This window comes from Andrographis paniculata, unplaced genomic scaffold (assembly GCF_009805555.1).
Source record: "Andrographis paniculata isolate CXL003 unplaced genomic scaffold, ASM980555v1 Contig11END, whole genome shotgun sequence".
Taxonomy (NCBI): Eukaryota; Viridiplantae; Streptophyta; class Magnoliopsida; order Lamiales; family Acanthaceae; genus Andrographis; species Andrographis paniculata.
The window spans coordinates 1,948,688-1,975,940 of NW_026137391.1; the positions used below are offsets into that span (position 1 = coordinate 1,948,688).

Genomic DNA, 27,253 nt, shown 5'->3' on the forward strand with positions numbered 1-27,253 from the left:
CAATAAAAATAATTCTTCCGTCCATTTATATATATATCTAGATTATACAATTACAAATTAATTATTTTATTTTAGTAATTATATATTTTCTTTTTCTTATTTATAATATTTATCTTTTTATTTTCATCTGTTTTATTTATTCTGATAGCTTTTTTTATATATAGTTTAATATTAATAAGTTATTTTAATTTTATTTTAAAATTATTTTTATTATACATAATTATTTTCAGTTATATATTTTTAATTATTTATTAATTATATATTTTTTAAATTCACTTGTCTATAAAAAAAAAAAAAATTGACACTGTAGTTGGACAGAGTATCTTATTTATTTTTATAAATATTTTTATTTTTACTATTATATTATTATTTTTATATAAAATAAAAATAAAATTATGTTTATATTAAATATAATTAAAATATTAATATATTTTTTAAATTCTAACAATGATAATAATTGTCTTCAATATATGAAATCTGGAATCCATCTTTCTTTTCTTCTACTTTCCCCTTCTTCATCTCCCACGCCCGCACAGCATCTCACCTTCTGTAAGTTCAGCTTCCGTCTCTCGTTGAAACTAGATTTGAGAGTTTTCAAGGTCTTTGCTTTCTGGAATCCATCTTCACCAGAGCCCTAATAGCGCTGTCTTCTCCTTTCCCCTTCTTCCTCTCCCACGCCGGCCGCACCGTACCGCACCTTCTGTAAGTTCAGCTTCCGAGTCTCGTGTTAAACTAGATTTGAGAGTTTTAAAGGTCTTTGCTTGGTGTTTGTAATTTTCAGGCTTAAGAGTCCCTGGGAGGGAAAATGGTAGGGTTTTCGATGCAGCCATACGGTATACAGTCAATGCTGAAAGAGGGGCACCGGCACTTGTCTGGACTGGATGAGGCAGTGATAAAAAACATCGATGCTTGCAAGCAACTGTCAACAATTACTCGCACATCCCTTGGGCCCAATGGTTACTCTCTTTATTCTCTTTTGAAAATTTCATTCCCTCTCCCTTTCGTTTGCTATATAGGAATCTAGGGTTTTTTTTAGAACTAATCGGTGATAAGTAATGTTTTACCAAAACTATATATATATATATATATAAAAAAAAAAGCAAATGTTTTTCTCTGCACCATTTCTGTGTGCCCTAAACGTATTTGAGGAAGGAAATGGGTTTCTGTTGTGTTTGCTTGAAATAGACCCTGATGATGACGAGTGTAGTGATTCTTTTTAGATGTTACAGTTAGCGTCAGATATTTGTGATTTTATCATTACATGCTTTTATATAGTTTACTTACAAGCTATGGTATTAAATATTTGTAGATCATTCTATCGTTCATTCGTTAATTATACTTATATGTTCTCATTTTCTTGTTAAGGCATGAATAAGATGGTTATCAATCATTTGGACAAACTCTTTATCACAAATGATGCTGCGACTATTGTAAATGAGCTGGAGGTTCAGCATCCTGCAGCTAAAATCTTGGTTTTAGCTGGGAAAGCTCAGCAAGAAGAAATTGGGGATGGAGCGAATTTGACAGTATCTTTTGCTGGAGAACTGCTTCAAAATGCAGAAGAACTCATCAGGATGGGATTGCACCCTAGTGAGATAATCATGGGATATACAAAGGCAATCAATAAGGTTTGGATATTGGTTATGGTTATCGCTGAACATGACAGCTTCTGTGATCATACGTTACATTTTCTCTTGATTCCTGTCATGGCATTTCTCTATTGTAGACCATTGAGGTACTGGAGGAGTTGGTTGAAAAAGATTCAGAAAATATGAATGTGAGAGACAGAGAAAGTGTCATTTTACGAATGAGATCTCCAGTAGCTAGCAAACAGTTTGGACAAGAGGACATACTATGCCCTCTTATTGCAGAGGTAAATTTATTTCTACTGTTTTCTATTTTGATTAACATTTTGTATTATTGATTTGCAATGCATTTTTCTTAAAAGGCTTGTATACAAGTTTGCCCCAAGAACCCAGCAAATTTTAATGTGGATAATGTAAGAGTTGTGAAGCTATTAGGCGGTGGTCTGCATGATTCTTCTGTTGTTAGAGGTATGGTTTTGAAGAATGATGCTGTTGGGTCTATAAAGAGAATGGAGAAGGCCAAGGTGAGCATTGAAATTGGAACTGTTAGTTTGTGGCTGTTTTGGTCTTTAATTTCAAATGCTGATGAGTCTTAGTCATATTTTGCCCTTTTTGTTTTCTCAATCTGATATATCTTGGATAGCTATAATTTATCAAATTCTGTTCAGTGCTGCAGCTATCTTTTTGGCAATAACAATAGCTGAATGTGAAAATTTAATCTACAAGATCAACAATTGAAGCATGTGGTTGTGCAATATATGGGCTTTCATAATATTCATCGGTAAACAAAAACAAAAGACTTAAAATACTGATAGAGTTGATGATATTTTTAGATTATCATTAACAAGTTAGAGCAAGGAAGGGAGAGGAACACAAATGACATTCATAAATATCTTCTTTCTCAGTAGTGTGCTGAATTGATTGCTCAATTGTATTGAAATTTTGTGCCTGTCTGAATGGTTATGATTCTCGATTGCATTCCACCTCCATTGTAAAAAATAATTTATATTTATTCATTTTTGCAGGTTGCTGTTTTTGTTGGGGGTGTTGATACAACCGCAACAGAGACAAAAGGAACTGTTCTGATTCACAATGCTGAGCAGGTGGACCTGAGAATATCACCATTTCAATTTTTGGGTTTGTTTGTTTGTGGTAATAGTATAAATTTGAAATGAATTAGGGTTTTGATGAGATCTATAAGATGTTTAATATGATGTTTTGAATATAAAATTGATTGTTGATATGTGATATAGTAAATGAAAAATTGGTGTTTGAATAAACTTATTTATTCCTGTCATAACTTTTTAACACTGTTCTGCATTTGAATGAGGCAATTTGGCTACTTTTTGCTATGGTAAATATTTGTTGAAATACAGAGTTCCATGCACATACGCATACAAAACTTTGTTCTCCTATTATAGTTGTTTTATATGTGCTTTAAATAGTTTTAACACCAGTAAGGAATTATTATAGCCATATTCATGTGTTATGCATGTTTATAACTTATTATTTTACTTGCAGCTTGAGAATTATGCGAAGACGGAAGAAGCTAAGGTTGAGGAGCTAATCAAAGCGGTCGCCGATTCAGGTGCAAAAGTCATTGTTAGTGGAGCTGCTGTTGGGGAAATGGCATTACATTTCTGCGAACGTTACAAGTACAACCTCAATTGATCTGATTAAATTATTCAATTGAATTTTCTCAAGCTGCTCATGCAAAAATTTTCTTTACTTGTGGCATAAGTCTTATGGGCTCTTGATGCTTTGTATTTATTGTGTGCATTCAAGTTGATGGTTTTTATTTGGTAGTTTTAATAAGTTGTCTCCTTATCTTGTATACGTCAGAAGTGATGTTTCAGTTGTGTACACTATAATATTTTAGCGGGTTGGAGAATTGAAAGTAGATATGTTCCACTTTGTTGATGACTGTTAATGTTTTCATGCTATATTCATTTCTTTTTTAACTTTTACATTTTTTTTTGTTTGAATGTAAGCTTTGGCTTTTGTGTTTGTGTTTTCTTTTACATGTTGGCACAGTTTTTGCGGTGTTTTTCCTATTTATTCAATAATTTTTCTATATCTTGGGAAAACATTGATGACTGAACTTAGTTGGCACCTTACTCTTACATTAATGGATTAGGATTATTGCATCAGGTCTCTGAATTTTTTGCGCTTTGAGAGCCCCTATTGGCCAATGTGGCTTCTATTTGCTCAATTTAACAATTCAATAGATGGTTTCTTCTCTAAAAGTTTGTAGTCATAATTTTCATGTTGGACAAACATGGTTTCCCCCTCCCATGAGAAAATAAACTTCAACGTTATCTTTTTGTAGGCTCATGGTCTTAAAGATCAGTTCTAAGTTTGAACTACGGAGGTTCTGTCGCACCACTGGTGCTGTTGCTCTTGTGAGTGAACAATTTAATTGATATAAGCTCGGTAATTTTGTCTCACTAACCACCTTTTTATCGTGACATAACAGTTAAAGCTTAGTCAACCATCACCCGATGATCTTGGCTACGTGGATTCTGTTTCTGTGGAAGAAATAGGCGGGGCTAGAGTATGACAACCAATACTTCTTTTGTGCTTCAGTGTTTTCATTGACTCTCTGTGACCATTGATTTATTTAATGTTGTGTAGGTAACAGTTATAAAAAATGAACAAGGTGGAAACTCTGTGTCTACTGTTGTTCTACGGGGAAGCACTGATAGCATATTGGATGACCTTGAAAGAGCTGTTGATGATGGTGTGAATGCTTATAAGGTGTTTGATGTCTCATAAATCTTTGAAGTTTTCACCAACTTCAGTTCTTTTGGTGAATAATATTATAATATCTCATCATTCAAAATCTATATATCTCATCCTACTTCACATGTTCTTGTCACTAGGCAATGTGCAGGGATAGTCGGATTGTGCCTGGTGCAGCAGCAACTGAAATTGAACTAGCTAAAAGACTGAAGGAGTTTTCTTTCAAAGAAACAGGGTATTTGCTCTTATATATTTATGCATAGCTCATAGTTCCATTTTTTTCCAAATATATCTTCGTTACCTTTAGTGTTTGGTAGACTTATCTGACCTGCAATATTCCTTTCACATCGACTGCCAAACACAATTATCTTGGCGTAATAAAGAAAAATGTGTATTACTCTAAAGGCACTTAATCCGTTGCTTCCCTAATAACTGGTTAAAATATATAGTCTCTCCTGGGGACTAGCGAAATTACCATAACCACCACTCAATTGTTTTGAATTTTATGATTCATAAGCTCCAACAATAAGGTTCGAATGACTGTTTTTCTTTGTGGAAATATATATTTCCACCATATTAAATTTATTTTGGGTTCTACAGAAAGCTAAACTTGTTACAACGCTTGGGGATTTCAATTGTATATTTTATTTTAAAATAAAGGAATTAAATTCATTCATTATAATTACTGCCCCCTTACAAATATTTCTATGACATTCTAAAATTCAAACTAGATTCACATATAATATTTAGAGGTTTCGTCTTTCATTTAATTTATTCTCTTGATGAAAATAATGTTATAAATATTTTATGAATCCTCTGGATTGGAAATATGTTGAACACTTTTTTGGGTGTGCTCTTTTGGTGTTCTTTGATCTTTTCTGGATAAAAGTCTTTTATTTCTTTTTATGAGCCCAAGGCTTTCAGTTTGGCTGTGATATTAGTTGGGAATATGTTTTTGCCCAAAGCATGCAAAGGTTTTTGCAGATTTCCTTTAATCATCTAGCTTTGCTTTCTTATTTTATGCTTAGATGTAATTTTTCCGTTATAATTCCATGCATATTTATGTGCTTATTCACATGTACACAATTAATCATAAATTCCAGATTGGACCAGTATGCCATAGGAAAATTTGCTGAAAGTTTTGAAATGGTTCCCAAAACATTGTCTGATAATGCTGGGCTTAATGCGATAGAAATTATATCGTCTTTATATGCTGAGCATGCTTCTGGTAACACCAAAGTGGGCATTGATTTGGAGGAAGGTGTTTGCAAGGATGCGTCAGCCATGAAGATATGGGATCTCTATATCACCAAGTAAGTTGTAGGTGCCAAATTTACATGTCTATTATTCTGTATTAATTGTTGCTGTTTGATACAAGTAAATATATTGGTTACATATTGTCCGAACTGATGTCCATACAACTGTGCCTACATTTTTTCTGGCCATTTTTCATGTTGATGCTTAATTATTTATTTTCATTGAAATATTAGATTAAATTGCAAGCGATGCGATTTATGGAAATTATTAGTGCAGTGTAATCTGGACAACTGTATAATTTCCCAAGTCTCACTCTATGTGAAACTGCTGTTTCCAGCCTATGCATACTTGTTTTTAAATTTATAAAGTATAAACCCATCCAATCTATTTTATGTCATATGTGCTTGAATCTTAAGTGGCATCATTGTCATGGTGCCAATGTGTGGACGTCAGCCATTTGTGTTGAAGATTCAACCAGCCGAGTTGGTAATCGCTATCATTTACTAGCTTATTAATGGAAATTTTGTTTTTTTGCAGATTCTTTGCCCTGAAGTATGCAGCTGATGCTGCCTGTACTGTTCTGCGTGTCGATCAGGTAAAGAACTTTCATTATGTGGCTATGCCCTTATTTTTTATTATCACAACTCTGAAGGTTGCTTCCTTTTCAGCTTTTACTCAACAAACTGATTTTTCAGAAAATGTTCTACAAAACGTGCTCGATCTAGTTTGTTGATATATATATATATATATATATATATGGGTTGTAAATTAATTGAACAATCATGTTTGAAAGAAATGTGCATTGTTTCCGTTTTTTATAGTAGTTAATTTGGCACTTATAATATATTCTCCCTTGATTCACTGGACGTAGGAACTATAATTGCCAAATTTCTGCAAAGTGTCAGTTATACTTAGAGCAATGGTTAATTGATTCCAGCAGTATGATGACGAGTGCATATTGCCTTTGGGGTTGTCAAAATGATTAATTCCATGTAGAATTTACATTAGCAAGTTACTCATTTGTTCTTTGCTTGGTAAAATGTCATCATTCTTGTTTCGCATGCAGATCATAATGGCAAAACCGGCCGGTGGTCCGAGGAGGGACCAACAACCTGCAGGGATGGATGAGGATTAGGTCAGGTTAGGTTCTTTTTGAAATGGTGGGTGACCTTTGGATTTTTATGTCAACTTCTACTGTCCTCACTAAGGCATTCGGAGTTCGTGAATCTGGAAAGAGTGCCACTTGATGATTATTCGTTTCGACAAAATTTCTAAAATCTTCTTTGGAGGAGTTTTTGCTTTAATGCTACTTGATGGAGGTGAGGTTTGGAAAATACATTAATATACTTACTAATTTTGATTGATCCAAGAGTTTTGGTTAATAGTATTTTAAAAGATTTTATTTTTTATTTTTTTTCTTTTTCATATTTATTGCAATAAAACAATAGATTTTAACCATAAAGGATTTTAAGATACTATAAGGCTACTTATTCAAGATTTATTTACTTATGTGATTAGCTGTGGATCATATTATTAAATTTTTTTGTTTATTTTGGACTATAATAGTTAAACTAAAGATTGCATTGCGAAGATAGTACCACCTCAGGTTTCGGCGTAGGGTTTCATTTAGTTTTTGTACGCTGATTTTTTTAATATTAATTATTATATGCAAATGTAGTAAAATTAGGAGAAAATAACAAAAATATTTTTACTAATATCTTATAATATTATTATAATGATATTTGTACAAAAATATTTATATAAATATAAGAATATTTTTAGTTTAAGTACAGAACTTCAAACTGCGACGTATAATTAATTCATGTAGGCAATTGAATAGGCAAACATGAAAATTGAATTCAATTTGTTAAGGGTGTGTTTGTTTGGGGGTTGGATTTTAAATACACTCTTCATCTTATTTTTCTCTTAAAAATATCAAATCAAACACTTATTTTTTATTTTTTATATTATATTAAAAATTAATTTTACATTCAAAACATTCACATTAACATTTATTTATATTATATCATACAATTATTTAAATTCAAAATTTTTACTATTTAAAATTTCAATTCAAAATTCAAATCCTCAAACAAACACACCCAAAATTGGGGTGAGGTGAAATACAATGATGGAAGATGTACTGAAATGCAGTGAAATTAAAAGAAATATGCCCTCGCATAAATTTGGTTACATTTGATTGAAAAATCATACCTGTGTTTTTATTACAAGATTTTTATTTTATTTTTTATTTTTTTTCAAAAATATTAAATTCAATATTTATTTTTTATTTTGTACATTAAATTAAAAACTATTTTTTTATTTAAAATATTATATATATTAATTTATATTATAGTATTAAATAAGTATTTAAACTTTTAGTGTTCAAAATTTCAAATTTAAAAATTATTACAGTCACAATAAAAACGCATGTATGTTCACCTATTAACTTAGCAAATTGTGAGATTTTTTTTATGTTTGATTTTAGTATTTCAATTTTTTTCCAATAAATATTAAATCAAATAGTTTTTATTTTATTATATTATATTTAAATAATTTTATATTCAATAGTATTAATACATATTTATATCACGAATTATTTCAATTCAAAATTTTACTATTTATAATCAAAACTCAAAATTAAAAACTCACAAATAAATATCATTCTCAAAATTCAAATTATCAAATTATAATATTTACTTTGGTACATTAAATATTATCAAATTATATTATGTATGAAAATTTCTAAAAAAATTCAAATTACATTTTAAGTCAAATAAGAATACATTTCAAATAAATATTAAACAAAACAATATTATCAAATTAAATGTTATTACACCAACAGGAGTTCTTCCTCTCTAATCCTCTCCACCCCACTCAATAAATTATTGTGATGATTATCGAATTTATTTCAATAAAGTTATTGTGATTATCAAATTTATTTTGATAAATTGATTATCGAATTTATTTCGATAAAATTATTGAGATTATCGAATTTATTTCAATAAATTATTATTGATTATCGAATTTATTTCGATAAATAATTTTGTTATAGAATTTTATTTTTCGATAATTAGTTGATATTTTCGCGATATAATAATTTTTTCAACATTTTTTTTAAAAAATAAAAATATAATAAAAAAATTTAGGCCTATCAGACCTATTTTTATATATTTTTTTATTTAATATATAACATTAGTATATTTTAAAGTATTTATATATTTTTTTAAAAAAAAAATAATTTAGTGATAATAATCAAATACAAAATTGATTTATTTTAACTATAATTATATATACATACAAATAATTATTGCATTTTATATATTTTTTTTACTAAGATTGAATTTTTTTTAAAAAAATAATTATTATATAAACTTTTAAATAGACGGCTTAAAAACTTTTATGATCATTTTATTACAGGCTAATAGTCTTAGTTCTTCAAAATATGTCTGACTTATTTAGCCAAAGTCTGTTGTGACACATTTCCATCCCTAATGGTCCCTTCTTTTCTCTTTTATATCACAACTTTATTCATTATTTGTGTTTAACTACCTAGTCCACTCATCAATTATTCACAACCCCTCCAAACTTTATCCATACTATTTATCTACTTTCCAAATTTGATTTTTTCACAATGTTGGGCTGGACTAGGGATATTTGGGCCAGTTCATCCGCTCCTCCGATGTGGACTGCTATCATCTTCGGGGGCCCAAAATATTTAGGACTAATAATTATGTATATATATATTTTTTATTAATGTATCTGCTTTTATCCACGATTATGCTGTCATTTTTATAACGTTTTCGTTGTTATTTTGATATCCATTGGCAAGACTTCTGTTTTCCGAATCTAGCACTATTGTGAGCGAAACGAGTCATGTTTTCGACGTTAGCTATGTTAAAAGTGAGTTAATCCTATTTTCGACTACAATTTCATTGTAAGTGAGTTTTCAACTCTAGTTCCATTTTGACTGAATAAGTCATGTTTTCAAACTCTAATGGACTTGAGAATTATATTTCTAAGTCTAATTTAGTGAATAATTCAATTACATAACTTTTAAGTCAATTTTGACAAATTCAAATTAGTTCATCAAAGATCTCAATCATAACTTCTAGTCACTTTTGAGTTAGACACATTTATATTTAATAGAATATATTATATTTATAATAGTTATTTTGTCGTACAATTATAAATACTCCTTTTATCTTATATTTATTTATAGTAGAAATTAAAAAGAAATATTAAAATTCCATTATTAATATTGTATGATATAAAAGTAACGATATTTGTATAATATATTATAAATTGAAAATGTATTTGTAATATTAAATAAATAATACAATTACTAAAAACAAAAAAAATAAATATTTTGTTAAGAAATCAAATTAAAAAAATTAATAAATTGTTAAAAAACAAAAGAAAAGGAGCACGTAGTATTTCAACAAATTAAATATAATATTTAAAATAAAAACATCCGTACAAGAATAAAAAAAAATTATGAATAAACATATCGAAAACGAGAACCAATCAACAAATAAATTGCAGTTTAATGGGCTCATAAACTGGGCCAATATTGGGCTTCAAGTAGGCCCAAGTTAGGCATAACGCTATACAAAATTGAGCCCATTCAAAACTATGGCCTTTGTTTTTTCGCCGTTCACCGGAAAAGCATTTTAAGCTCCTCAATCCTGGCCGACCGGACTTCCTCGTCGGTGAGAGCTCCGGCGATCATCCGCTGCTTCCTCGCTTGCACTTGCTGCATCCGCTCCTCCACCGTCTCCTTCACGATGAATCGTCGCACACGAACAGTCCTCTTCTGTCCAATCCGGTGGATTCTCATGATCGCTTGCTCCTCCACCGCCGGATTCCACCATGGATCCTGCACAGGCACGAACTCAAGCAAGCAATCAGACATGGCAGAGAGCAACAACGAAGCGTACGCAGTTCAAAAAACGACGATTCTCACCATTAGGAAGACATTAGAAGCTGCGGTGAGATTCAACCCTACGCCGCCTGCTTTGAGCGACATCAAAAGCACCTATACAGTCGACGAACAGGTAATCAATTAATTAATTCATCGAGCTTTTCAAATTCACAATCGATTGATGAGTTTGAGGTAGCTAATGATATTAAATTTTACCGATTTGGTGCTGGATTCAGCGAATTCGTGTAGAACCTTCTCGCGCTGTTTCTGCGATAATTTGCCGTCGAATCTTAAGATCTCGAAGTTTCTCTGCTTGAGAGGAATTTCTAGAAGATCCATGAACGAAGTCCATTGGCTAAACACTATGCTTTTCTCGCCTGATCTCGATTCTCTTATGCATTCCAGGCAATCCATGAGCTTAGATACTTTCGATGATTCCTTCCAGTTGCTATTAACATCGATTCTGAAACGGCTTGCGGTAGGGCAAGTGATGAGTTCCTGTTTCTTCATAACTTGCCGGCAGATCGGGCATAATCCGGAGGCCGGCGATTGCCAGCTGGAGAGGAGACATTCCCGGCACATTCGATGAGCACATGGCGTCAGGACAGGGTCGTCTGCCGACTCGAGGCAAATCGGGCATTCGGTGTTCTCGCCATTCTTCAGACCTTCCATGACTTCGTCGACATAAGCCCGAGGAGGCGCATGCGATGTCAGATCCGAGGAGGTCGGCTGGAGGAACCTTCGGGCGAGTTTGTTCAAGTCTGCGTGCGTTTGTGTGTCGCCTCGGCTGTAGAAGACAAGATGATCGACGATTTAGTATTATTACAGAGCGCGGCATTAGGACACAGCGTTGGTTATTACCTCATGACGAGGAATGGATGGTTGCAGCATTGTCGCAGTCGGAGGAGGAGCTCAAGGATGTTGGCATAGTTGTGGAGGACTTTTCCTTGCGCGACGAATTGGTCGAATTGAACCTACACGGACAGTTCAATTTCAGACATTGAACAATCAATGATGTTTTTTTTGCGCAGGATTTACCTTGGATCGCTTGAAAAGGGCGTCGTAGAAGTCATGCTCGGCTTCAGATTGCTCGCATTCGACGACTTGGATATCCGCAGGCGGGAGAACGAGGATAGGCCTGAATCGAAACCACACAGTACAGATTAGATTACATCTGGAGATTACCAAAAGTTACGACATTGTAAGAAACTACGATCACCTCCCGTCTTTGTCTTTCGACTCTTTAGTACGTCTCAGCATCAGCGGCCTCAGGATCGCCTTAACTAACTTCAGACCGCGCAGATCGCCATTCTCGTACGGCTTCTGAATCAGTTTGTTCCACCTGAAATGTAAGAAAGGATCAATTACTTGCGTCGCAAATGGATTTCGATTATTCGAACATGTTAGTTTCAACTGAGTACCATGCCCAGTTGCACCACGGCTCGACGTGCAAGAAACAAAGAAGGCTGTAAAGGTCCTCGAGATTGTTCTGAAACAGACAACGATGTTCTTATAAAGACAGTGGAAATAGACATCGAAGAGTGAATTGGTCTGGCTGCGCCTAACTGACGGTACCTGAAGGGGAGTGCCGGTGAGACACCATCGACAGTACGAGGATAGCGCAAACGCAGCTTGAGCGCACTGAGTCTTCGACGATTTGATTGTGTGGGCTTCGTCGAGCACCACGCGGTGCCATTCGACTCTCTGGAAGATGCTGTCGACCGAATCCTGCAGCCAAACCGTGAACATTACTGCATATCCGACGTAAAAGAGAAATTGTCGTCGTCGTCGAATGTAAGATTCCTACACGTTTATACGATGCTGACAATACGCCATAGGTCGTCAAGACCACGTCGTGCTCGGTTATCGCCTTAGGATCGGCGGTTCTGTCCCCACCGTAATGAATGAAGATCGATACGCTGTCTTGCTTCGAATGCGCCTCGAGCTCATCCTATCGAACGAAACATCGCATCAACATCGTATACCATATCTTAAAATTGGTTTTTCGAGCTCACCTTCCACTGTCCGAGTAGAGCCATCGGGCAGACGATGAGGGTGCCAGCTTTAGGCTTCCGAGTCGAATCTTCAAGCGCAGTTCGATCTTCTCGAACGCCTTTGCCTTTTCTCGACAAGATCAGCGCGATCGTCATCACAGTTTTCCCGAGCCCCATTGCGTCCGCCAAAATCTGCGTCGTAATCTCGTCAATTCGAAAGCTACAAATCCCGCGATAAACTAATCGTACAAACGATCGAAACAAAAGACTCACCCCTCCTCGAGCCATCTGCGTCGCTGCTGGAAACTGCGTCATCGCCTCCCCGGAGAAGACGTTGACGTAAATAGTCGAAGCTCGCCTATCAAGAACAAACATAAGATCAAACATACGTATAAACTCATCGAAAACAAATAGTCGAACGAACGCTATATTCCATACTCGTCGCAGACGCGATAAGCTTCCCAGCAAGGATGAAGAGTCTTCTCTGTTTCTTCGACGCTTGCGCCTTCTTCCAATCCCGACATCCAGCGCAGCGCCTGCTTCTGGTAGGGCCTCAAGTCGCAAGTAAGCGTCGCCGGAGGTTCCATTTCCTAAAGATCGAGAACATTACGCTAAGTTTACAACAGCTACGATAACAGTCGACAAATAAAAATAGCTAGTCGTCGATTCTACCTCTAAGTTATACATATCGACGGCGCCTACAAGCTTGTTCAATGATGATTCAGTAATCGCCTGCTCGTCTTTCTCGTGCCCTTGAAGTTGCTGGCAACCCTTTTGCCTCTTCATCGAAGGCAAGACTCCGGCAGTGTCGTCGAAATCACCCTGTAAGAAGAAAACAGCAGTTTTATAAACAAGAACCGCGACGCATACACAGATATATAGTGTATATCGTCAACGTACATCTAATTTCAGCGAACGCTTCCGAGAATCGAGCTCTTCCGGGGTGAACTCCGCCTGTCGAACAATGGATGCAGAATAAGCAAGCGAAGCAAGAATCGAAAACTATGGAAGATATTCGCAAACCTTCTGAAATGACTTGAGTTTCAGCAGTTTAAACAATGTCAAGAGAGGATACGTCGTGGCGTCGATATTAGTAGGCTCGAGCTTCCAGCTCGACCTATTGCCCTCAACTGTAAACACCGATCGATGGATGTAAAAGCTAACGACACAATCAGCATACATCAATATTCGATATAACCAAAACACGAAAACGAGCAACGCAATAACTATATACCTCACATATAACATGATCTCTTGCATCAAAGTCAGATTAATCGGCCCAGCTATACATCGACCGAGAACTTTCACCTTCGAAGAATTCACAAGAGGGACGACACATTTCGACCATTCCATCGGCAAACGACCAATCTAATAATACCACAAACACAAGAATTTTATCTAACAAATCAAATCAATCATCAAACAAGGATCCTCAACCTTTCAAGATCAACCATTGATATGTTCTTAAATATATATATATATATACCTCTCCGAATCTTCTTGTCGAGAATCGAACAATGCTCGATGCAGCATTAGCAGCTTTCGAACTCATGAAGAAACCACTGCTCTTACTCCTCGGATCGCTGCTCGGAAAACTGAAATGGACGATCTCATTGTTCTCTAATTTCCTTCCTTTTGTAGTCGAAAGGCCTGCAATTACCGTCCGCCCTACCAACAACCAGTCTGGCTCTTCGGCGAAGTCTCCATCCTCAATCACCAAACAGCTTAATGCCATTTTTTTATCCTCTTGATCAGCTTTCGACTTAGCTCCATGAACCCTAGATTGAATCCTTCTGTACTCGTCTTCTGTCAATTTTCTGGCTGTTAATGGCTGTGCATTCACCATAGCCTTCTCCGATTCCTGTTTAACTGCAATCAAACTTTTCGCCTCTACATTAGGCTCCTCTTTCACTCTAATTTCAGATTTTACCAAATCTATCGAGCTTTTTTCAGTCGGAGATTTCTCCACTCCGCTCTCTGCTTCGATTTTCACAGGAGTTGTTACCAACGCATCGGTAGGTTTTTCTTCGCCTATTTCGGTAGCTGTTGATGAGTTTATCAGAAGAGTGGAGATTCTCGCGCCGCCGGTGGGCGTCACAGTCTTTTGCGCGGTTACTTGGGGAGGATGGAGCAATAGATTAATGGCGGCGTCGAAGTTGTTGTCCGATCGAAATAGAGCTTTGAGAATGTCGACCTTCGAGACTTCTGATCCGACCGCCGATGCAACCTTCGTCAGAAGTTCCGATTCCGATTCCAATTTTCCGGCAGGCTTCTTCTCCATGTCCATCGTTAGGGCACAAGCTATGAAAGGGAAACAGACGGAACACGAAGGGGTGGAAGAGGTTTTGAATACCTATAAATTTGTAGGGAAGGTTTGGAATTGAAATGGCAGGAAGCGTGGAGGAGCGGTAAATGGTAAATGGTAAATGGTGAATATTTTATGGAGGAAAAAGTGGCGCCAAGGATTTTGAGAGTGGTAATTTTGGCGGGTTTTGTTTCTGTATTCGGCGCCATGGAAGTATATTCTGTGAAGCTAAAACGACGTCGTGATGCAGCAAAAGGGTTATGAGTTTGAGCTTATTGGGCTACGTGGCCCACCCTACTGCTGACAACTTTGGAATGGGCCTAATGCACTTCAGGCTTTTTATTTTTTATTTTTTAAAAAATGTTATTGAAACTAACAAGCACAATATAAATAAGGTTGTACTGGTTTGGGAATATTAACAAAAATTTATAATTAATAAATATTTTTTCTACAAAAATATAAAATTAAATAATTATTTTTTTATACTACATTAAAAATTAATGTTACGTTCAAAATATTACATCAACAATTATTTATATCAAATTCAAAATTTCAATATTCAAAACTTACGAGAGATGTGCAAAACTCCGGCAAATTGATTTTTTATTATTTTAATAATTATAATTTAATAAAATATATAAAATACATACTCCCTTTGTCTCATTGGAAGGATGGTGTTTTGCACATATATTTTTTAATATTAGTATTATATTGTATTGTAGTAAAAAAAAAAACAAAAATACCCCTATTAGTACGGTATAATATAAAATAATGGCATTTGTGCAATATATTGTAAATTGAAAGGGTATTTATTATGTTAAATAGGTAATACAATTACTAACTTAGAAAATTGTAACCTTGTTTTGGGAAGGGCGAAAATAGAAAACGGTAATCTTCCAACAGGACGGAGGAAGTATTTAATTTTGTAGATAATAAAATTTTATACAATACAAATAAATAAAAAATCTAAATATTTATTTATAATTAAGATAAAATAATATTCAAATCATATAATTATTAATTCCATAAATTTAATTTAATACACATATATATCGTTACATTTACAATCTATTAAATCAATACACATCATATCCTCAAAACTCAAACTAAACCTACAAATTTAAAGATACACAAAAGTCGAAACTCATTTTAAAATTCAAATCTAATTCAAACTCAAACTCAAACTCAATTTTCCGAATCTACCAAACACACCCTGAAATTCAAACCAAAACTAAAAGCAAACAAATGGTACATATGTGTATGATTGGAGAATTTTGCCTATATTTTACCATTTACTATTTTATTTTATTTTTTAAAATATCAAACTAAATATCTATTTTTTTATTTTTTTTATTATATTAAAAATTAAATCATATTAAAAATATTATATCAATATCTATTTATATATATATATTCAAAGTTCAAACTCTCAACCAAACACATATATAATTTTTTATTGTCACGTATTTATATACTATCACCGTCCAATTTAATACTTGTTTTACTTTTGATACAATTATTTAAACAGTATAATTTTTATATATTTTTAATAATAGTATTAACTTTTTATCTGAAATATTTAATAATAATAATAACGACAGTCAAATAAACCAATATTCTATTCAAAATAATAATAATGTTAAGAAAATAAATTATAATAATAATTAAAAAATATTTTTTTAATAAAATATTATATTTAAATAAAAATTTAGATTTAAAATTAAAAAAAAAAAATTGTTTAATATATATAATTAACTTAATAAAATTCGATAAATCCGTTAAAACAAAAATGAAAATTTTGTACACATAGTCTTTCTTGACAATATTCTTAAAAAAACAGTATTAGTGTTTCATAAAAAAAGTCCATAGAGTATGTTTGTTTTGTATTTTCTAGTTTGAGATGTTTTTTTAATATAAAGTATAAAAGATTGTGTTATATAAAAAATAATATTTTTGTATTCAACTGTTGATTTTTATGAAAAAATAAATATATTATTATATTGATTTTTTTAATATAAATTATATATATTTTTATGATAATGTAAAAATAAATATAATTTGATTAATTTATAAATATAAAAATTATATAAAATAATATAGAGAAATACTCTATCCATCTCACATATATAGTTTTAATTATGTTGGAGATGTGATTGAAAGAATATTAATATTATATTAGTAATTTGTAAAAATTATAAATAAAAAAAAACCTTTTTTGATATTTGTGTAATAATAATAATAAAATATAGAGAATTTTATGATGATATAATTATTCATAAAAATAAAACTATTGTTTTAAGAGAGACAAAAATAGTAAATTAAGAGTATATATAAAATATATACTCCATTCGTCTAGTTGGAACGGTGGCTGGAAGGGTGGCGTTTGTTTTTTGCATGTAGATTTTTAAATATTAGTATTATATTGAATTGTAGTAAAAAAGATAAAAAATACTCCTATTAGTACGGTGTAATATAAAAGTAACGACATCTGTCTTGAAAAGGTATTAGACAGTACAATTACTAAATTAGAAAATAAAAACCTTGTTTTGGAACGAACGAAAATGAAAAATGATAACATTTGAATGGAACAGGTGGGAGTATTACTTTTTATAGTAAAAACTAAAATTTATTGATGAAGTAAAATGATTGTAAATTAATTACATTTTTACTAAAGTTGCTTAAGAAAAAAGAATAATGAGTCACAGAGGTTTAAGCAACGTCCCAATTCTCTTTTTTAACACTTGTACAATTTTCAATACGACATAAATCCCACAAAATTGAAAACACCACTGAAAAGAACAGATACATGATGTCCTCATACAAATGGAAATAAATTCAGATTCAAAAATTATACCACAAACATATTTCATTTCCCAACTCGAATCCTAACCTTTTCTTTTCCATCCCAATGATAATAATAAACTGATCTAACTAACCTGAATTAAGCTTAAGCTGTCTTAGCCTTTTGGTTCTTTTTCAACTGCTTTCTCAATATCGAGTTCTTCATTCCGACGAAGAACAGCAGCGCCCCCACAAACGCCACACACTGCAAACCCGAATAACTTTTATATGAGAAAACTACAATCGCAAGCAATGCTGCAGCCGAATCGCCAGTTGTGTAGATCATACCTGAAGGAATTCTTGTAGGAGTCTAAAAAATGTGGGATCCCCGGCTTTGTAGTTGTAAAAATCGTAGAGCAATGGAGTTGTCGGTATCAAATAATGCATCTGCAGGAATAAAGTAAGAAACTCTGTTAACTTTGTCGTAGATTTTCTGGAATATTGAATGTAAGGGAGTCGCTATGACCAGAAGATAAGCGCCGAAATTGCTGCCGAGTACGAATAAGATGCCCCCTAATCCCTTGAGAAAAATACTGGCGGCAATGACAGTCCTCGCCTGTAAAATGTAGATGTGAGCAGACAACATTTCAGAGAGACAAATGTAAGATGTGTCAAATTGATTCGAGCAATACATCAATCTGGAAGTTGTTTTTTCCAATAATTCCATCAATATGGTTCTTGACAAGAGCTAGTTTTGGAGTCCATTCTTTTGCTGCAGGTCCACCGTCCTCTCCGAATTCATTAAACCTGAAATTGAACAACTTGTCTTTCAAAAGAAGGAAAATAATGCAATCGGGAGGTGATTGAACATTTTCATTGCAACATTGCCATTAAGGTTTTGCTCGTATGGAATTTAAACAGAAGAAGGCTCTTGCAAGATAATATTACATAACGAGCGAGGGAGACAACATGCATTGCACCATGTCATAATTTCACTAGCTATAGTATAGTCGGGTCATGGATTCGCACGTGTATTCACCTGACAGTTGCATTAAAACATTCTCCTACCTCAACAATATACATTAACAAAGCCTTGTATAACAATTTCCTTTTCCTATTTCTTTTCCTTTTACGACTAAAATCCAAATATTCAGAGCTATTTTAAACAGTGATCGAGGTATACTTTTTGATGTGAAAGAAATAGGAAAAACAGAACATGTTGAACACACTGGACGCGTTAGGCAAAAGCATAAATATACTATCCATGGAAGAACACTATTCTTAAAATTGTCGAAAAAAGAACATCCCATATTTGAGAAAAGCTTAAATACACTATCCATGGAAGAACACTACTCTTAAAATTGTCAAAAAAAGAACATACCAAATTTGAGAAAAGCTTAAATAAACTATCCATGGAAGAACACTACTCTTAAAATTGTCGAAAAAAGAACATACCAAATTTGAGAAAAGCTTAAATAAACTATCCAAGGTAGATCACGCATTCTTATAATTTTCGAACTTCATGTTCTTAAATTACCTCGAATCTAGGTTAAGTATCATTACAGAAACATAAATGAAAACAACTTCTTAGCATTGAATAATCACACAAGGCACAGAGACAAGTCATGAAATCACAAATAATCAACTTCAGTACCAACCTTCTTAAATTCGGATTAAATTACTCTATGCCGAAATGTGTTCTTTGTGGATTTTCCAACATATTTTTTACTATTCAAATTTTTGTTTCCTTCCACTGTCACATCAAACAATTACCTTTTTTCTAATATTATACCATAAATGTATTTTACATTAAAAAATATCACATCAACCGGCTATTCAAATTCAACTTTTTACTATTCAAAATTCCAAATCCAAAAACCCAATCCCACAAACAAAAAAACCTATATTTCAAATTAATACAAGTCAATAGATTTTAGTATATGATTGAGTTCCATGATTCTGCAAATGAACGGCTACAATATGATTATGCTATACTCTTTATAGATACAACAAATATAATATATATATATAGAGAGAGAGAGAGAGAGAGTAATTTGGCTCAGATGGAAACTATGATTCGAATTTCAGAAACAAAAAGCTTATCAATGAAAGAAAACAAACTAATCATAAAATTGCCCTAAAAATCCTATTCATTTTTGCTGTTAACGGCAAACCCCAAACACTTCAAGTTATAGCTTTACGTGACGAATCGTTTCACTCACAACTGAATCTAAATCTCAACAAAGACAGCAAAATCAAGCTTCACGTCTACGTAATTTCTTCATATATACAAAGGCTACGGAAAAGAGCTAGATCTGCAACACGCCGCGGCGAACACAAAGGAGGCAGTATCAACTCCACAATCAACAGATCTAATTACGAGAAACACGAAAAAACAAAAGAAATTCGAACAAAAAACTTGAAAAACAAAATTGCAATTTTACATTTGCCATGCAGAGAGGATGAAAATTGAAGCGAAGAGCACCCTTCCGAGGAACGAGAAGAAACCCATTGTCGTGCTCTCGAGCTGTCCCTTCCCTTCCTTGAGGATGGTGCAGAAGCGACCAAGAAATTTGAATTTCGGGTGCGACTACTGTGGTGCGCTGATGTTCTTTATTCGCTGCATTTTCTGGATTGAAGTAAACTTTTGGGATTATCAAGCTTAATTAAAATCAATTAATTAATTAATGTTAATTAGTTGGAAACCCGAGCATTGGGTCCGGTGACTCTTTCCTGCAGTCAAATGCAGTTGGACTGTATTTTTATTTATAGGCTAAATTATATAATATTAAATTATATAATATTTTTTTATACGTTAGTAAAAGTGTACAAAATACATCTGTTAAGGTTGTTTTTATGTATTGTGTCAGATCTTCTGTTAATGTAAAATTTGCATGAAAATATAAATAATTTTTATTCAAATACATAAAAATATAAAATATTTTAAATATTTTTTTAAATAAAATAAATAAATACATAAATAAATAATTAATTAATTCTTTATTTTATAATTTTTTAGAGATAAATTATTATTCAATTTTTACAAAAATTATAAAAATAAATGATTGATTATTTATTTATTTTATTAAAAAATATTTTATATTTTTTTAGTAAAATACATAGTATTTTGTGTATTTTTATTAAAATAAATATTATATAATTTACCCTTATTTATTTATATCACTGCTTATAATTTCAACGCATCACTTATTAGGCAAAATCTGTTATACAAATCATGTCGACGTAAACATCATGTGAATGTTTTATCATCTAATTCGTGTATGATATGTAATGTTTCGTTGGCACTATCATAGCCATTTATTACCCTTTTATAGCTTCTATATATATATATTGTTGTATGAGAACAAGATCTAATTACATTTTCCTTACTTTCTCTCCCTCTCACGGACTCTCTCTATTAAATTGGGTAATGCATCATACTTAAATATATATACTCCCTCCGTCTCGAAACTAAGTATCCATTTGCTTTTTACACGTAATTTTAGAAATATTAGTATTATATTAGGATATAGTAGGAATAAAGTAGAAATGACTAAAATAACCTTATTAGTATATTTGATATAAAGGTAATGACATTTGTGTAATATATTGTAAATTGTAAAGGTATTTGTAATGTTAGGTAGATAGTACAGTTACTTAAAAAATGAAATTGATACTTTGTTATGGGACAGACTAAAATGGAAAAATTGATACTTTATTATGGGACGCAGGGAGTATAATGCTTCCTCCGTTGCAGAATGATAGTTTTAATTGGATTGGACACGAGATTTAAGGAATATTAATATTATATGGGTAGTTGGTAAAAAGTATAACTAAAACACTTTTTTACCTTTGTGAGTGTATTAGTTTAAAAAACTATGACAATTGTGTAATAAAAATAAAAAAGTATAAGTAATTTTATAGTGATATTGTTTTGGAATGAACAAAAATGATAAATAAAACTATTGTATTGAGACGGAGGAAGTAATACACATATATACATACATATACTGTTATATACTCCCTCCGTCCAAGCTAAAAGTATACAATTACTTTTGGCGCAGAAATTAAGGAATAATAGTATTTTAATTATAGTGGGTAGGTAAAAGTAGTAAAATGACATTTTTGCCCTTACTTTTTTGGTATAAAAGTAATGATGTGATGTAAAGTAGGGGTATTTGTGAAAAAATGAGGTATTTAATGAAATGGTTACTTTGTAATTGGACGTCTCAAAATAGAAATATGTATACTTTTTAACTGGACGGAGAGAGTAATACACGACACTATATATATATATGTATATATATCTCTACTTACCATTATTATATAACAAAAAACGTATTTTATGTTTTCGCCTAATTCCAATTCCAAATTGAATTGGATGGTTGTTTCCTTGAAATTTTAAATTTTAGGTGTGTTCAACCTTATATAGTTACTAATAAATATAGTATTGAATATTATCTTATATTGGGAAATATGTATTTTTATTTTTATTTTTTATAACAATGGAGAACACTCCACTTTAATATAGTATTAGAGTCATGATGCTCGTATTATTTTATTGATATAAACACGTGGAAACTCTTTGCATTTATAAGAGCTTCTTATTATTATGTGTAAGAGTATTAAAAATAAATAAATATTTTATCAAAAAAAATTGTGGTATTTTAAAAAAAAAAATGACAAAAGTAACATTTGTTATAAATAGTAAATTTAACTATAAGACTAAAAAAAATAATAATAAATTTGATGGAAGAAACAATATATATTAGATTCACTTAAAAAAATTATTTTGTATACTAACCATTCCCATTACTAATATCAAGAATATATCTTCACTCAAGAATACAAAACAAATACACTTCTATTTTTACATTGTTAAAATAATAATATTTTATATCTTCTATTATCCAACTATATGTTTAGATTTTTTAGTTCAAAATTAAATACTCCATCCGTCTCGATACAATAGTTTTGTTTACCATTTTTGTCTGTTTCAAAATAATAGTCTTATTTCCATAAATAACTATATTACCATAAAACTACCATTACTTTTTTATTTTTATTACACAATTATGACTACTTTTTACATTAATACACTCACAAGGGCCAAAAAGTCTTTTATTCATACTTTTTACCAACTATTAATATAATATCAATATTCCGTAAATCTCGTATCCAACCTAATTAAGACTATATTTATGGGACGGAGGGAGTATGAATTTTTAATTTTGTCATTTTTACAGTAAAAATAAGAAAATCGTGCATTATCTTTTTATTAAAAATAAAAAATATTTTTGTATAATATCAAAAGAAAAAAAAAAGATAAAAGATAAATATAAATTGGAGTAACATAAATAAAACTTCTTTCTGTTCGGTTATAAATATACATTATTTTTGACGTAAAATTTAAAAAATAATAATATTTTAATTATAGTTTGTAGTTAAAAGTAGTATAAAGATAATTTTGTATTTGCATTTTAGTGTAAAAGTATGGTGTGATGATAAAATAAAAAGATTTGTGAAAAAAAAAATAGATATTTTGAAATAATTATTTTATAATTGAACAATAAAAATTAGAAATATGTATATTCTATAACTGGACGGAGAGAGTATAACTTGACTTGTGTTATACTCCTTCTTCTGTCTCACCTACCATGTCCACATTGCCGTTTCTGTCAGTCTTACATCCCATGTCATTTTATTTTTTTTAAGAAAATGATTATACACTTTAATATCATTTTAAAATTTCTAATTTAATTTTTTTTAGTTTTAATTAAACTAATTAGTTATCTTAACTTTAATTTATAATTATTTATATTATAAAATAATTATTTTTATTAATATATTTTTAATTATCTACTAATTATATTTATTTTAAATTTCCGTGTCTACCGTAACTCAGACATTCAACATGAGACGGAGGGAGTATTAGTATACAAGTGATTTTTTTTTTTAATTTTATTTTATAACGTGAAAATTCGTGACAACTATATTTCGAATGCATTATGGATAGATTTTCAATTAAACTTAGTAACATGGAAATTAGACAGGAGAAATAAAATCACACTGGATATTAATGACATTATTAATTAAAGCCAAGATCCGTGATCTGTTTCACAGTCACGTGATATTACTTTAATTTCTCAACCATCAATTAATTATTTTTGTTAATAATTTCAAAAAAAAAATCATATATGTGGATTATTTTCCCTCACAGTTTTATTCATAACCATTAAAATATTTATTGTTAATGAAAGGATAACATTTTATTTTTTATTTTATTTTATTTTATTTACAAAAGGGCATTGAAATTATAACAATAGGAAAAATACAAAAGAGACATAACGAATCAAAACAAGGCACGTTAAGATACCATGCCACGTGTCCCCCGACACTTTATGTGATTGGTTAGTTAGACGTGTCGTCGACCCTTTGTATGTCATGTCCTATTGGATAATTGTAAGACTTTTTTTTCTTTGTTATTTTCTTTTTCAAATTTTTTTTTTTTTTTTTTTTGCCTTTTAAACTTCTTAGTTTATTATGAATGGATAAAATTGCTAGTAACTTCTACGTAAAATTTCTTTGTATTTTAAAAATTATACGATGTTTTCATATATTTTAGAAAATGTTCATAAAACTTTATTCCTATAAACCCTAAACCTCCGTTGTATGATGGGATGATGATTTATTATATGCTTTCTCCGTCCCTTAATAATTTATCCATTTTTCCATTTTGGTCAGTCCCATAACAAAGTATCCATTTGATTTTTTTAGTAATTGTACTATTTATCTAATATTATAAATACCTTTCTAATTTACAATATATTACACTAATGTCATTACTTTTATATTATACAATACTAATAGGGTTACTTTAGTTTTTTTATCTTTATTTCTTCTTTATCTCAATATAATACTAATATTTCTAAAACCCCGTGCAAAAAACAAATAAATATATAAATACAGGACGGAGGGAGTATATTTTTTGTACGGGGGAGTTTCATGCAATATTTTTTAAAGTATAAGAGGACGTTAAACATTTTTTTTTAAAAAAGTAAAGTAAAAATTTACAATGAGTTTCGAAACCACAAGGAATTTCATGCAACAATTTTGAAAGTATAAGGGGGCTCCGTGCAATTTTTAATGTAAATAGGAGATTTACGCTGAGTTTTGAAACTATAAGGGAATTATGGACAATTTTGTCTTGCCAATATTTCTATTGTAAGTTTGTTTGACAGGTATAGTCTTTTTAGCGTGACTTGTTTTATCGAATCTAATTTGCAGATTATTAAATTTGATTGAAAATTTCAATAATAACAAATTGACATATTTGATGGAAATTTCTTGCGTTGTCTAATTCGATATTTTAAAAAATCAAATACCGCTGAAGAACATCAACACCAATGATGAAACTAACCAAATGAAAAACCTATTTCAAAGAGCTGAACTAGCCTGGTTTGTTCGAATTAGATTTTTTTCTTTATTTTTGTCATTTTCAATATTTTTAACAACACACTGTTTATACACTCCATAAGATTTTTATAAGATCATCATTTTTTATATGATGCACCAACTATATTCACAATTATAATAGGATAATTGAAAAACCTACCAACTGTTTTATTATTATTTAAAGATATCACAACCACTAATTAAAGTTGATGAATAAAACAATAGATATAGAGTGCTTGCTTATTTTTATCCGCATGTTTATGCTTTAAACCCTTAATTCTATCACTTATACCTGCTTTGTCTATCGCTAAATTTTATATTTGACTTTTGCACACAAATTAAAATAAATTAGTATTTTATAAATATATAGTATAATAAAGTAGTGCAATGTCTATTTTACATTTGATATTAAAGTAATATGAAAAGTAAAAATAATAGTATTTTGATATTTAGTTAAAAATTATTTTTACTAAAGATAAATAAAATAATTTTTTTTTATTTGAATAGACTGTAATGATAAAATAAAAAATTATTAATATAGATATTTTGAAAATAAAAGTGCAAAAACTAAATAATAATAATAATAATGACCGTACAAAAATGCCAATGCACTATTTCAAAAAATTGTTCAATCATTCACCTCTTCACAATTATTAATTGAAATTATAAAGATTTGCTTATTTGTTGAACTATTTCAAGCTTCATTTTTAAAAGCGAAAACTATTTATTACAATTCTCGTTAATAATAGTTCCTTTTACATTTTGAAAAATGTCAATTGACTATTTTTTTCGAAAAATTTGAGTCTATAATTACATTTATTGGTAGATTTTGATGATATTTATATTTCAAAAGTTCAAGAAAATTACCTATAAATAAATTATGCATTATAGATTTATAATTGTTGGATTAAAAATTTAATTGTGGATTGAACGTAATTATTTGGGCTACTGGTTAGGTTAAGCTCATATTAAGTCATCTAATTAATTTATTGGACTTAAATGTATTTAGTATTTGCGGACTTTCTATGTGCAGAAACCCGATAACTTATTAATTGAGTGATGATGTCAATTAATAATAAGTTATATACATTGGGGCTTTGATCCCAATTCTAGACGCAGTATCCATTACTTTTTATATTTCATCGTGAGAGTAACCGCAGAAATTCTAGCGGTTTTCTCATAAACTAGATTTGAATCCACTTGTGATAATGGAATCATGTCAGATTTATTTGCTTTATTTTAACACGACCTGATAAATTCCAACGATTAATATCAGAGCATTTCCGTGTTGAATTATTGAGATATGTTTAAACCGGAATCAAATTTATGTGAATTTTCATTATGAATTTCCATTTACTCATCCAATTGATTTCTTAATTGTAGAATCAAATATGTGTAATGAATCCGTACATATTGATTCATCCTATGAATTTACATATAAACACATTTAAGGCATATTCCACTTTAAAATCTACTTCATATTATGCCTATTTATTTATTGAGTTATTATGTATTGTCATGAATTGACATTCAATGATATTTTATAATGAAATATTCTCCACTAAATTTTGCAATATTTTCTATTGTTGGTGTGGCTAATTAATTTTTTTTATTAGAAATTCAGAAATTATTTGACCATATTTATTTATTTATTTATTTTGGTTCAATAATTTTGTTATTCGGCAATTATAATCTGAAAATAAATTTTTTATGTATTTGGATTACCACTCATCAGACATATAATGAATTGGATCAATTTGAATATATGTGTTCTTGATGTAAGTTTTGCATCTATCTGTATGGAGTCATATATATATATATATATATATATAATAGAATCAACAATTTTGGTATAATTAGATCAATTAACTTTGGTAGTATTGATTGATATATAATTGAAGTAGTTGCAAGTATGTGAATAATCATATATGTGTGTATTATATCTATTTTATTGCTTTTATGAATAATCGGAATTGCAGATTTTTTTTTGATTTGTTTAATAGTCCAATTAAATTAAAGATACAAGAACATGTGTTTTTTGACATTATATATTTATTCAAATTCGACTATAATTACTTAATCTATTAATTTATAATTTTTTTGGGTGACATATATGTTGTCTGTGTAATTCCGTTGTATTTAGTATTTTTTTGGACTACTTGATTATTCTAATGAGTTCACAAATTAATTGTTGTTAAAATTTTTATTT

The 27,253-nt window shown here is 30.8% G+C and overlaps 3 protein-coding genes across 3 annotated transcripts; 1 reads left to right on the forward strand and 2 right to left on the reverse strand.

The window, feature by feature from the left end:
• The first annotated feature begins 486 nt into the window (after positions 1–486).
• On the forward strand, positions 487–6,992 carry LOC127250210 (T-complex protein 1 subunit theta-like). The gene is made up of 14 exons (XM_051273373.1): positions 487–702; positions 782–956; positions 1,366–1,628; positions 1,727–1,873; positions 1,949–2,110; positions 2,612–2,689; positions 3,108–3,241; positions 3,916–3,988; positions 4,063–4,140; positions 4,221–4,343; positions 4,469–4,563; positions 5,432–5,641; positions 6,123–6,180; positions 6,652–6,992. Exons 2-14 carry the CDS (start codon positions 806–808, stop codon positions 6,718–6,720), a joined length of 1,641 nt encoding a protein of 546 aa, XP_051129330.1. The 5' UTR covers positions 487–702; positions 782–805; the 3' UTR covers positions 6,721–6,992.
• A 3,049-nt stretch (positions 6,993–10,041) lies between these two features.
• Positions 10,042–15,018, reverse strand: LOC127250803 (DNA repair protein RAD5B-like). The gene is made up of 17 exons (XM_051274231.1): positions 13,990–15,018; positions 13,738–13,871; positions 13,527–13,662; positions 13,404–13,457; positions 13,176–13,325; positions 12,942–13,093; positions 12,777–12,861; positions 12,525–12,695; positions 12,317–12,460; positions 12,085–12,237; positions 11,931–11,998; positions 11,729–11,851; positions 11,548–11,647; positions 11,371–11,483; positions 10,726–11,296; positions 10,552–10,623; positions 10,042–10,464 (listed from the first exon to the last, which is right to left on the reverse strand). Exons 1-17 carry the CDS (start codon positions 14,788–14,790, stop codon positions 10,243–10,245), a joined length of 3,249 nt encoding a protein of 1,082 aa, XP_051130188.1. The 5' UTR covers positions 14,791–15,018; the 3' UTR covers positions 10,042–10,242.
• A 2,447-nt stretch (positions 15,019–17,465) lies between these two features.
• On the reverse strand, positions 17,466–20,231 carry LOC127249899 (uncharacterized). Its single transcript, XM_051272964.1, has 5 exons — positions 20,034–20,231; positions 18,282–18,396; positions 18,116–18,205; positions 17,938–18,036; positions 17,466–17,854 (listed from the first exon to the last, which is right to left on the reverse strand). The coding sequence occupies exons 1-5, from the start codon at positions 20,099–20,101 to the stop codon at positions 17,756–17,758; spliced, it is 471 nt and encodes a 156-aa protein (XP_051128921.1). The 5' UTR covers positions 20,102–20,231; the 3' UTR covers positions 17,466–17,755.
• Positions 20,232–27,253: the final 7,022 nt, after the last annotated feature.